Raw genomic sequence first — 12,383 nt, forward strand, 5'->3', positions numbered from 1 at the left:
AACCTCCCGGTACTCCGAAACTTCCCGAAACCATTCCGATGTCCGAATGTAACCTTCCAATATATCAATCTTCACCGCTCGACCATTTCGAGACTCCTCGTCATGTCCGTGATCTCATCCGGGACTCTGAACAACATTCAGTCACAAAAACACATAACTCATATAATACCAATCGTCATCGAACGTTAAGCGTGCGGACCCTTTGGATTCGAGAACTATGTAGACATGACCGAGACACCTCTCCGGTCAATAACCAATAGCGGAACCTGGATGCTCATATTGGTTCCCACATATTCTACGAAGATCTTTATCGGTCAAACCGCAATGTCAACATAGCTATTCCCTTTGTCATCAGTATGTTGCTTGCCTGAGATTCAATCATCGGTATCTCTATACCTAGTTCAATCTCGTTACCGGGAAGTCTCTTTACTCATTCTGTAGTGCATCATCCCGTAACTAACTCATTAGTTACATTGCTTGCAAGGCTTCATATGATGTGCATTACCGAGAGGCCCAGAGATACCTGTCCGATACTCGGAGTGACAAATCCTAATCTCGATCTATGCCAACCCAATAAACATCTTCAGAGATATCTATAGAGCATCTTTATAATCACCCAGTTACGTTGTGACGTTTGATAGCACACAAGGCATTCCTCCGGTGTCCGGGAGTTGCATAATCTCATAGTCGGAGGAATATATATTTGACACGAAGAAAGCAGTAGTAATAAAACTGAACGATCATTATGCTAAGCTAACGGATGGGTCTTGTCCATCATACCATTCCACTAATGATATGATCCCGTTAACAAATGACAACTCATGTCCATGACTAGAAAACTTAACCATCGTTGATCAACAAGCTAGTCTAGTAGATGCGTACTAGGGACATGTAGTTTTGTTGATGTATTCACACATGTATTAAGTTTCCAGTTAATATAATTCTAGCATGAATAATAAACATTTATCATAAATAAGGAAATATAAAACAACAATTTTATTATTGCCTTTAGGGCATATTTACTTTAAAGTTATGGTCAAAGTTGAAGCACGGAAATAGAGAAAGCATTATACTCCCTCCGTCCGGAAATGTAAGACGATTTTTGATTTTTGATACTAGTGTATTCTGGAATGGAGGGATTACAACCGCTTGCGTGTCCTGATAGTAGTTTTAATTGACCAATTTGACAGTACTGTCAGTCGCACGCATTGCCCACGCAGAGAAATGCTCAAAAGCCTGTGGACACGGGTTTAAAAGACTAAAACTAGGTAGGCTCCTGCCAAAGCTGTCTGCTGCGGGAGGGGCATCTCGTGCAGAGCATGTACCATCGTCGCTGCCTAGTTTGTTTGGCATGCCATGCGAAAACGGCCAATAGTCTTTTGTGGCATCATTGCGGCCAGCGTTTCCGTTCCAATCCATGCCGGTGCTTTGCACTCTCTCGTGCCAATGTTTCGCTTATAAATCCCCCTACCAAGTTCCTCCAGTGGTGCCTACCAGAAGTCCACAACACACCTTTGCCGTCTCTCCTCTCCTTTCATTTGTCTCATGCAAGCTTGATCCCTCAAAGACAAAACGAGAAGACCAAACCAAGAAGAGAAGCATATGACGCAGATGGAGGAGCTCGTGCAGGAGTGCGACATGGAGGTGATGAAGATGGCCATGCTCAAGCACGAGCAGACCTTCAGGCAGCAGGTACGCAGCTAGACCAAACACATCCGTCTCTATTTCAATTGCGTATTCTTGGATTTGTTCCTGAGCTGACAAAAAAATCCCTGCCATGATCGACTCCAAAGGTGCATGATCTGCACCGGCTGTACCGAGTCCAGAAGCAGCTCATGGGCGACCAGAGCGGGCGCCTGTCAGTGCCACCCTGCCGTCAGGCGCAGCGGCGCAGGCAGCACCCCCGTCGGCCGGAGCTGAGCCTGCAGCTTCCTGTCGACGACGATGTGTACACCGTATTCAGCGCCGGCACAGGCCGCCTAACGACGCCACCGTCCAGGGAAAGCGAGGACGGGCTAGAGCTGACGCTGGCCGTCGGCGGTGGCGGCGGGAACGGCGGCAGCAGCCGGAGCCAGAGGAGGAGGCGGGAGAGCGCGACGGACTGCTCCGGCAGAAGCCCACAGACGCCGTCTTCGTCGACGGACTCCGACGAGGCGCTCCGCCCGGTGCTGGACCACCACCGGAGGGCGACGGCGTGTGATCTCCGGGGAGGGGTGATGGTGTCGAAGCAGCCGCAATGGCTGGTGCGCTGTCTCAGCCTTAGGATGGCTTGATCGATTTCACGACGAGACCTCGCTACTGTAGGCTTTTGCTAAGTTGCTATACTGGTTTCCCCGGGTGGTTGCTGGTAAATTAGATCGATCACAAGTGTTTTTTACTAGCTTGAATCTGAATCTGGCATGTTCATCATTTGTTGCATATGATATGCGTCAACGGAAAACCGACCAGGGATAATGGGGGTTGGTAGGCCAAAGTGATACTACTAGCAACAAGCAAGGCCATAAATATCTGTCGGCTAGAAGAAGTGAACCCCCTCATGTTCTGGTGCTATTGTCGCTCTCCCCTTTTCACACTCATGATTCATTCAGCAGAAATAAAGCAATGCGTGCAAAGTAACTTCTGAAAAAGTGTGAAATAATCAGCGGTTCAATGAGGGTGAAAATAGTAAGGCAACTAGACACAACGAAATGGTAAAAGGGCGCACCATGGTAGCGCAGATAAAACACTTCAATAATGTGTTATGCTGGTGAATGGAAGAAATTCAATAATAAGCAGAATCTACGTCCCTCATTTGTTTACAAAAGAATCAACATTCCATCCACATCTCCCAGACTTGTCACATGTAGCTTTTCCAATTTCCGTAAGACCCCAGCATCTTATCTCCAAAAAAAAACAGTCAGTTTCAGTTATACTTTTTACCCCTTGGTTTGCATCAATCAAGACAATAAAGAATTAAAATAGCAGCACCCAGCATATATGCCCGGGCTACAATCTATATTTAACTTGTTGATGTGCTGATGATAAAATTTCCAACTTTGCGGCATTGGGCAAAGTCAAAAGAAGCACTGGGGTGTTCTCATCCTCGCATATGCTTCCAAGGATAAGCATGTGAGTTCCGTTCAAGACATACCAAGCTAGCACGCAACGAGATAAGAAAGAGAGAGAGAAGCTAAGAAGAGCACATCACTTGGCTTGTCTTGACTTTCCTACGGAATGGAAGTTTCCAATGTTTGGTCTGTGACCACGATATACATACAGGAGGAGAGATTCTGATGACATCCATGCTCTGCAGGAAGTTTCTACATGAAACGCGAACAGAACCGGAAGCGAGTAAAATATACTTGCTGTGCCGACCCAGCAAAGTCACAGCTCCGTTGTACCAGCACATGTCTGATTCTGTTCCTCCTCTAGTTTTCTCCATGCAGCCTGACAAGCAGTCCAAGAAGTGTAAGAGTTGATATACTTCCCTTTTCTGGGGGGGATGATGGATTAGTGTAATAGAATCACTTACCTTGTCTTTCTCGATCTTGGAGAGATGTGGCTTCATCGAGTTGCCGAGCCCCACTCCTCCCCATGCATCCAGAAGCTCCTTCTCCCTCGCTCTTCTGCGCTCCTGCTTCAGTTCTCCCTCTGATTTCCTACACGCAGCCTGGCAAGTAGTCGAAACATTGTAAGTGATGGTACATTTCATATCCTCAGATGATAGGTTAGTGTGATAGAACCAATTAATTACCTTGTCACTCCCAATCTTGGACAGATGGGGCTTCACCGAGCTCCCAAGCCCCTCTCCTCCCCATGCATCCAGAAGCTCTTTCTCTCTTGCTCTCCTGCGCGCTTCGGCAGGGTTCAAGACTCTTGTCGAATTTCCTTCAGCAGATGCAGCAGCAGCCTGCTTGGCTTGCTCAAGCTTCGTTGGACGCTTGACAAAGATGTCGGCGAGGCCTCCGGCTGCTCCATCTGCACATTGTGTATCACTCTTCTCTAGCAATAGTGTGTCACTATCACCCTTCTTTTCTTGCTCCATCTTCTCCTTTTCAGGCCTGGAGACATGTTTCACCAAGATCTGATCTAAACTATCAGATGCTTTGTCATTGTTGTTACCATGCTTTTCCTCATCAGTCTGCACACCAGTCCTTGCTCCTCCCATTGCATTCCTCTTCTCAAATTCCATCTTCTCTCTTTCTAGTCGACCGACACGTTTTACTAGGACTTGATCCAAGCTCTCGGATGCTGTGGCAATGTTGCCATACTTCCGCTGATCACGCGACACAATGGTCTGTCCTTGTCCCGAGGCATTCCTCTTCTCATACTCCATTTTCTCCTTTTCCAATCTTGATACACGCTTCACTAGTATCTCATCTAAACTCGCTGCTGTGTTATCACAAACCTTCTGTGGATCTTTCTGCTTCTGCACGTCGGTTTGTCCTTGCTCCACTGCTTTTCTCTTTTCCATCTCCAGTCTATTGGTTGGCTTAACAAAGACCTTATCGAGGCCAACATCTACTTCACTGCCATCCTTAGTGCAGAAACTTCTAAGTGCTTCAAGCTTTGCAGCTTCAATTCGAGTCAATCTTTTACCACCATGGTTACCCTTTGCACCCAAGGGTGGCAGCTTATGTGAACCTAAAATTCTGTTTTCTTTATCTTGTGATGAATCGGTGCAGGCTTGAACGCAATTGCTTTCTTCACCCGATCCCCTGATATCACAGTTTCTCTTCACATCGCTGTCAGACAAGACTTCTGACTGACCCTTGAGAGATTCAGATTCTTCGGTGCTGGCTTGCACATCGTCCGTAACATCCTTACAGCTCCCTTCAGAAGAATCGGCACATCGGTTGCTCTTCTTGGCTTCCAAAATCTCTTTCTCAAGCCTAGACATATTCTTCACAAGAATGCTGCCCAGGTCAGAAGCAGATTCTAGTGCCGTTGTGTTGCCCCCTGCAAGTTGGCCCTGGCCATCTTGTACAACAGGTTTTACTGGAGTGACTTTTCTGCATGCTTCTTTTGCTTCTTGAACTTCTCTTTCTAGTTTTGAATGATGCTTGACCAAGAACTTGTCCAGACTTGGTAATTCAGACAAGACTTCTTTCTTTGGTCCTTGTATATCAATAAAGCTGGCTGCAGTGGAATATCTTCTTGATTGTGGTCTGTGTGACCCTGCAGCAGTGTAGCTCACAGGTTTCATTTCATGATATTTACCCTTATCCCTTTGAAGTGCTGCATTTAGGCCAGATGTGGCAACAATGACCGCCAAAGAGGCAAGATCGTCTTCACGCAGAGCTTTTATCCTTTCAAGCATAATGTTTACAAGATCAGTGGATTGTTCTAGATCAGCAGTGTTGAAATCAGACGGGAAGATGCTTTTTCTGGAGGTATTGTTATTGGATTTGAAATTGTTTGTTTCTTCATTGTTACAGTCACCAAGCTGCTGCTCGACTTCAAAATTCACATCACTATCAGTCGCATCTGGATTTTGGCTAATTTTCCGCAATAGCTCCTTAAACTCTTCTTGGTTTGACAAATCAGGAGAGTTTGCAAGTTTGACAAATGCCTTCTTCACTGCAGCAGCAACCTCCATATCAACCTCAAAAGCAGTCTGAAAGGACGCTGTAACCTTGTGAGTTGGTCTTCCTCCAGTTTTTGCCGAGGATTCCACCTCATACTGCTGACTGGGACAGTCAGGCTTGTCATACATCATGATACCTATTACTCTAGCGTATTCAAATGCTTCAGTCGCATGCAACTTGGCCTTTTCCATAAGTTCTTCAGCTTCTTTGTTTTGGATCCTATTAGAAAAATGAAATAAAATACATACCAAGGACAGTCAGAATATCAGAGGAATGAATCAAGTCTAGTCAGCATAACAGCAGGCATGATAGAATAAGAACAACATAATCTCACCTGGCTGTTTGAAGAATTCTACACCACGAAGCTTCAACCATAGCAGTCTTGCGAGCTTCCATCGCCTTTCTGGCTGCTTCACTGGCTGCAATTTTCTCCCTTGCCATCCTAGTATAATGAAGATTGGAATTTTCCAGAGTATCATGAAGGGATGCGGTCATACCATCAGTCTCCTGCAGAAGACAAAAGGCATAACTTTAATTCACATCATAAAAAATATTCTTTAATCCAATTTCCCTCTTTGCTTATCTCAGGCAGAGAAGAGAGAACTGAAACAGCAATGACCTCAAATTTCGAGTTTCTCGTCATGAAATGGATTGAAGTGCACAATCAAGATCTTAAAGGTCCATGAAGGAGAATAAAAATGTAAACTGCACTTTGACTGGCAGGTGGGAATCTGGAGTATACTGAACAGTGTAAACGAACCTGGTCTAATGTGCAATATTACTCTAGAACGAAGAGTGGCTAAACATTTTGCACTATCCAGTAAGTACCTGAAGACGCTTTATCTTTCTTTTCAAGTATGATTCAGTTTTTTTCCTAGGGAACCAATCAATCGAAGGACCACTTCTACGAATCACAGATTTCTTGAACTGGGATGTCGACTTATTCACAGATTTCAATACTGAGTTTCCAAATTCTCTTGAACCTGGACTCTGCAGAAAACAAATGCAGAAAGTGCTGTCAGCTAAATTCTTCATAGAAGTAGATCCTACAAGCGGGAAATTAAACAAGAAATCAAAGCTTGCAAATGCCTATTGGGTTTTGTTCAAGCTGAGCAAATTTAACATGCAAGCTATCTGAAAATACATAATAGAGACGGACTTCCTCATTTTACTGGAGTAAACCTAAGACTCATAACAGTCACATTTAACGTGCAAGCTCTGAAAATACATAATAGAGACAGACTTCTTCATTTTACTGGACTAAACCTAAGACTCGTAACAGTGACATGTGCAGAACACATGTAATGTTGGTTGCCTGTAAAGTTGACCTATGAGAATACTAATGACTATCGATATTAAAAACTTGCACGTTAAGCCCAGTTAAGACCAGGTCAGCTTTGTCTCGTATGAAGATTTTCCTTAATTAAAGTAATGACTACCAAGCATTCTTGAGTGGTCAGGACCAAAGCAGTATGAGTATTGTTCAGTTGACTACAAGCCTAGTTGGGTTTTGTTCAAGCTGAGCAAATTGAACCTGCAAGCTATCTAAAATACATAATAGAGACAGACCTCTTCATTTTACTGGACTAAACCTAATACTCTTAACAGTCACAAGTGGAGGAACACATCAACGTTGGTTGCCTGTAAATTTGTCCTATGAGAATACTAATGACTATCGATATTAAGAACTTAATCATCCTCACGGGTTCCCTTAAAGTCCTACTCAGCTAAGCCCAGGTCAGCTTTGTCTCGCATGAAGATTTCCTTAATTAAAGTAATGACTACAAGCATTCTTGAGTGGTCAGGACCAAAGCAGTATGAGAATATTGTTCAGTTGACACATGTTTTCAACTTGCCTATCCACACCTTCTGTTTCCTTCTTTTAATCACGAGTCTACGATGATGGTTAAATCAGTTCCAAAGAATATTTTATTTTAGACTTCTTAGTTATGATAGCCTAGAAATGAAATAAAAATGTTCACAAAGTTGTCTCCATTCATTTAAAGTTGAACTATAAGTTAGAATATCAGGTCAGTTAACAGTAATGAAACACATGTTGCCTTATTACTAATAACCAAACAACAGGAAACATACTTACACCTTTTAAGCTGCTAGCTTAATAATTCTTGGTGGCACCTTTCGTCATTTGATGGGATCTAGCCTACTGGCTTACCCTAGCAATGAACAAAACTTACAAGAGTACCAACTCTACCATTTCAAATGTCAACTCAATGCAACCCCGACATGAGTCTTCATATCCAAACTAGCTAATCACTTTGGAACTTAGGAAATGGAAGGTGATCAGGTAACTACATTATTTGTGAGGAATAACCAACAGAGCTCATACCGGCATATGTTTGACATAAACTTGAACTGAAATTAACAAAAAGTCATGCGCAATGCATTCGCTCTCTAACTCCATACCTGGAACCAACCATAAATTACTGTCTCCAAGAACTACGTTATGAAATATCACATACTACAAGCAATTCCTCAAATATACCAAATCACAGTCACAGGATATCGGTAAGTAAACATACTGCAGACTTTTGTACTCTACGAGTTAACAACCACAGACTCAAAGTTGCAGTTATCCATAACAGTACAAGCACACATTAAGAAATACCACATCGGTATGGCATAACATACTGGTACAAGCAATTCCGCAAATATTACCAAATCACATTCGCAGGATATCAGTAAGTAAACATACTGCTGACTTTTCTACTAGAAATTAACATCCACAAACTCGAAGTTGGAGCTATCCATAACAGTCCTCCGAGTTCAGATACATCGGACATGCCAAGTAATTGGATGCAATCGCCGCGGATGGCGCGACGCGGACTAGGGTTTTGGTGAGGGATTCAGCCCTGGCGATTGCGAAGCACTATGGGCGGAGAAAGGCTGCGAAGCCCTAAATGAAGAGAAAATATGCCGAATCGAACAAAGGATAATCTATATCTCACCAAACCACCGCCCGCCCAACGGCTCCCAAAAATTTCCCGTGCGAAACCGGCACAGCAAACCAGAGCGGCCGCCCACAGTTCCAACAAGGGGAGCCGCGGAATCCCCAATCGAACCGCGCGAGGCATACAGACCGAGACCGCAGCAGAGCTTGATGGGGGAGGGGAGTGGGGTGTCGGGCGGACCTTGCGGGAGCTCCCGCCGCTGCGTCCGGGGGAGACCTTCCGACGGGAGGACGTCGGCGAGATGCAGCGGGCCCCGCCGCCGTCGGCGGAGGAAGGCGGCGAGGAGGTGGGAGACGAGGTCGACATGGCTAATCGCGCGGTCGAAGATGCTAGAGAATGAGGGGCGGTGGCGGCGGAGGGGGAGGCGGATTTGGGATTCAAATAGAGGTGGAGGGGATCGGGGGACAAGTAGCCGTTGTTGATGCCGAGCTCCCGGCCGGGTTGAAATTGAAACGCGGATGGGATTACGACAGGGAGCGTGAGGATTGGCGCTGAGTTGGCCGATTTATGGTGCCACGTCACAGGAGTCATTGTGTGTATCTCCAACACTAACCCCTAAATCGGACACCCGTCCGCCGATCTGATCAGTGGGGACCAGTCTACAGACATTGATACAAGAGCCGGCCATCCAACCATGCCCACATACATTTCAAAACAGATTTCAACAAACCAGAAGAAATTCCATATAAACCAGAGCTACATTTTTTGACATTTTTATACTTATTAAAACAGCGATCTGACGTAAACCTAGCCTACGGCGGCGCCCGCCCTCCGCGTCCTTGTAGCTGCCTTCTGGTGATCGCCGGGTCCATCTCGCCGTCTCCATAACCGGCAGAATGAGACTCGTAAAGTGAAGGTGTGATCACCGGTGAGGAAGGGTAGGACATGAGAGAAGGACCGACCCACTTGGGACTTGAGGCCCTGCCGCCTCCCATGCACTACTCCTTCTCGTTGGAGTCCGCGAGCTGCCTATCGCCGGTGGACGTGAGGTCAACAATGGACGTGGACGGGACCCCGTCCCACCGGCGTGCCTGGAAGTTCGGTGGCGACGCATAGGACGTGTAGCTGGCGGCGTTCTCGTCCGCGATCACCTGCGCGACCATTGCCGCCTCCGCGTCGGACTGGGCCGCGACCGCGTCCCGCTGCGCCAGGACAGCGTTGCATGCGACGGCGTGAGCGCGCAAGGCCTTGTAAAAAGCTCGCTGCTTGGCGGCGAAGTTGGGGTTCGCCGCGACCATGGCCACCACGGATTCCTCGCTCGCGCGCTCGCCATAGATTTGGCCCTCCGCCATCCGGTGCTGCTGGAGAAGGAAGAGATTGCACCGTTGCTCCTCCTGCGCCTGCCGGAACGCCGACATAGGCGTCACCGTGGGCAGCTCCTCCGCCATTGCGGCGTTGAAGTGCATCTGCGCCTGCTCCATGGTCAAGCCGGCATGGAATGGTGTCGACGCCGAGTCGTCGTCCGAGCCCGTCTCCATTGAGAGGTCATCATTGGAGATCTCCGGAGAGCTGGCCGGCATGCTGGCCTCTATTCTCCTGGCACAACGGCTCTACCAGGCGGACGCAAAGGCGGCCACCTTGAGCTTATGCTTCATCTTCAGGCTCTCCCACAATGTATTCCCGCTCACGGTCATGGCGAATGTGGTGCACGGGAGGACAAGGAGGATGATGTGGAGCGGACTTGATGTGGTGTGGTTTGAGCCGAGAGTGGCCGCCATTAAATGGCGGATGCCGGTGAGGGCAAGCATCCGGGTGTGTCAATGCAATGGCACTAGAGTTGGTTTCTTGGCCGCGTGCGTGTTTAATGGCAGTAGACGGACGGACAGGCATTGGTCAGGCGTGGTAGATATTTGTCATGTCTGGTCTAGTAACGTCTCTCAAGCATTAATAGGCGTGTACACCATGGAAGCGGCACGGGCGGCACCCTATGTCAGCGAGCCGCTTCAATGCCCACCACGATTGAGAGGCCACGTCCGCTCTGGGCCAGCGTCAACACGGAGCTGCCATTCTAGAACAACATGAATGCGGGCAACCGCTTCAGGTGAGGAAGTGCACCGGCGAGGAAGGGGCCTTTGGATGGGCGAAGCTTGTCGATCATGTGTGTGGCAGCAGTTCGAACGCCCACAAAACCCATCCCCCCTCCAGTTTGCTTCCGGTTTGCAAAAAAATACATCCCGGCCGGCTCGCGGGCAGATACATGACCGCGTTGGATGGCAAAACACGTTCAGATCATGCGGTCCGGACGTATGTGGGCAGTTTGAGGCTCCATGTTGGAAATGCCCTAAACGCGCAAACATATTCGAAAAACTCAGGAGGAAGTTTCATTTCATTTCATAAGGAGTAATTGCTCCTTGCAAATTTAAATATTTTGAAATGATTGGTTTTTTCAATGGACCAGGATAATTTGGGATTTACATAGGTTTTCTTCTAACCCTGAGATTTATTTGAAAACAGACAACTTTTTGTTAATCTTAATCCAGATTAAAATCATCATAAGATTACTGATGTGGCAAATAGTATACGAAAGAGTAGGAACATCTAGCATATTTACATACGGATCAAAGGCATATGTCAACATGAAGAGGTTCAAAACATACGAGTTCATTGGAATCTCCGGTGCAAGAACTTCATCAACCATGGTGGTGAATACGAGGAGGTCCTCCGTCATAAAGGATGTAAAGGAAACTAACAGACGATTGTCAAGGATGTAGTCGGACTTAATCCACTACTCGCGTCGAGATATTCCCCCCAAATCTTATCACCTCTCACCCAGTGCAAATTCTCTAAGGGATGCAGTTTCAGAAGCTTACTCTCCCGAACGGTTGTATACAGAGTTTTTTTTTTTGATCAACGGTTGTATACAGAGTTGTCGGGATGGGTCGTCGGAGATGAAACTCAGCACAAAGAACTCAATCAAATAGTATATGTTCGTTCTACTGTTGTTTGTTCTGTGTAGCCTCTCCTATGCATTTCCTTTACATAGAGAGAATGTGTTGGATTTTTTTTAGAAAAGAAGAATGACCCCCGGCCTCTGCATCTGGGAGATGCATACGGCCACTTTATTGATTATTCTCGATGACCTTACAAAATATTACAACAATGTGCCTGAATCCACCATCTTGGCAACACATGCCGCTACTCCTATCCAAACTGATGAAGGGGTGCTAGCTGGGCCACTACCCAAACCACTCACCTAAGCCTAACATCATAAGCCGGAAGTCGAAACTCATTCAGAGGCCCCAGCCGAGCCACATACCGGGTTTGGGGCACAATCCGGTCAGACGCACTCGTGTGTCGTCGCCGCCATCTTCCACAGGTCTTCAGATCATATTGAGGCTTCTACCTTGTCTGGCCACTCAGCCATCGACGTCACCATGACGCCAGACAACAACCTCCTCCTGCGCGAGCCCATCTCCGCACATCGGACGCCGAGTCTCCACAGCGCCATGCCATCGATCTCCGCCGCCATCAAAGTGTGAGATGAAACACCGCTCCACCATCCCTCCAGCCAGCACTTGTTTCAAGACGATGCCCCCAGAAGGGTAAGCGATGGAACGCCATCATCATCCGATCCGGAAGACCCAGATCTGGGGTTTCCCCCTGAGCACCCCGAACCTGATGGCGCAGACTGCCTAGATGCCTCGACCATCGGCAGTAGCTCCACCAGACGAGCGTCGTCTACGTCGCCGCAGCCTCCAAGATGAAGCTGACCAGAATGCATGTGTCGACACTGAACCGCCGCCACTTCCACCGCCACTTGAGCAGCCCCCGAGCAACGCCTTCAGGAAGGAGCACAGCACCGTAGTGTCGTCGTCGCTTGGAACAGGGGGTTCTGAGGTTTTCACCT

The 12,383-nt window shown here is 47.2% G+C and overlaps 2 protein-coding genes across 3 annotated transcripts; one reads left to right on the plus strand and one right to left on the minus strand.

The window, feature by feature from the left end:
• The first annotated feature begins 1,366 nt into the window (after nt 1-1,366).
• LOC119295097 lies at nt 1,367-2,418 on the plus strand. Its single transcript, XM_037573425.1, has 2 exons — nt 1,367-1,692; nt 1,794-2,418. The coding sequence occupies exons 1-2, from the start codon at nt 1,603-1,605 to the stop codon at nt 2,271-2,273; spliced, it is 570 nt and encodes a 189-aa protein (XP_037429322.1). The 5' UTR covers nt 1,367-1,602; the 3' UTR covers nt 2,274-2,418.
• A 577-nt stretch (nt 2,419-2,995) lies between these two features.
• Nucleotides 2,996-8,974, minus strand: LOC119295098. 2 transcript variants are annotated; one of them, XM_037573426.1, is made up of 6 exons: nt 8,717-8,974; nt 6,396-6,557; nt 5,902-6,074; nt 3,734-5,786; nt 3,512-3,649; nt 2,996-3,426 (listed from the first exon to the last, which is right to left on the minus strand). In XM_037573426.1, exons 1-6 carry the CDS (start codon nt 8,840-8,842, stop codon nt 3,364-3,366), a joined length of 2,715 nt encoding a protein of 904 aa, XP_037429323.1. In that variant the 5' UTR covers nt 8,843-8,974; the 3' UTR covers nt 2,996-3,363. The 2 variants fall into 2 exon arrangements, with proteins under 2 accessions (XP_037429323.1, XP_037429324.1); XM_037573427.1 differs by lacking the exon at nt 8,717-8,974 and adding an exon at nt 8,534-8,670.
• Nucleotides 8,975-12,383: the final 3,409 nt, after the last annotated feature.

The sequence above is a fragment of the Triticum dicoccoides genome, chromosome 4B (genome assembly GCF_002162155.2).
Source record: "Triticum dicoccoides isolate Atlit2015 ecotype Zavitan chromosome 4B, WEW_v2.0, whole genome shotgun sequence".
Taxonomy (NCBI): domain Eukaryota; kingdom Viridiplantae; phylum Streptophyta; class Magnoliopsida; order Poales; family Poaceae; genus Triticum; species Triticum dicoccoides.

Coding starts and splice junctions, on each gene's coding strand:
- LOC119295097 (XM_037573425.1), top strand. CDS start 1,603: ATGACGCAGATGGAGGAGCTCGTGCAGGAGTGCGACATGGAGGTGATG. Junction 1,693..1,793: donor AGCAGACCTTCAGGCAGCAG/GTACGCAGCTAG, acceptor TCGACTCCAAAG/GTGCATGATCTGCACCGGCT.
- LOC119295098 (XM_037573426.1), bottom strand. CDS start 8,842: ATGTCGACCTCGTCTCCCACCTCCTCGCCGCCTTCCTCCGCCGACGGC. Junction 6,558..8,716: donor GCGGCGGGAGCTCCCGCAAG/GTCCGCCCGACA, acceptor TGTTTTCTGCAG/AGTCCAGGTTCAAGAGAATT. Junction 3,650..3,733: donor CCAAGATTGGGAGTGACAAG/GTAATTAATTGG, acceptor ACTACTTGCCAG/GCTGCGTGTAGGAAATCAGA.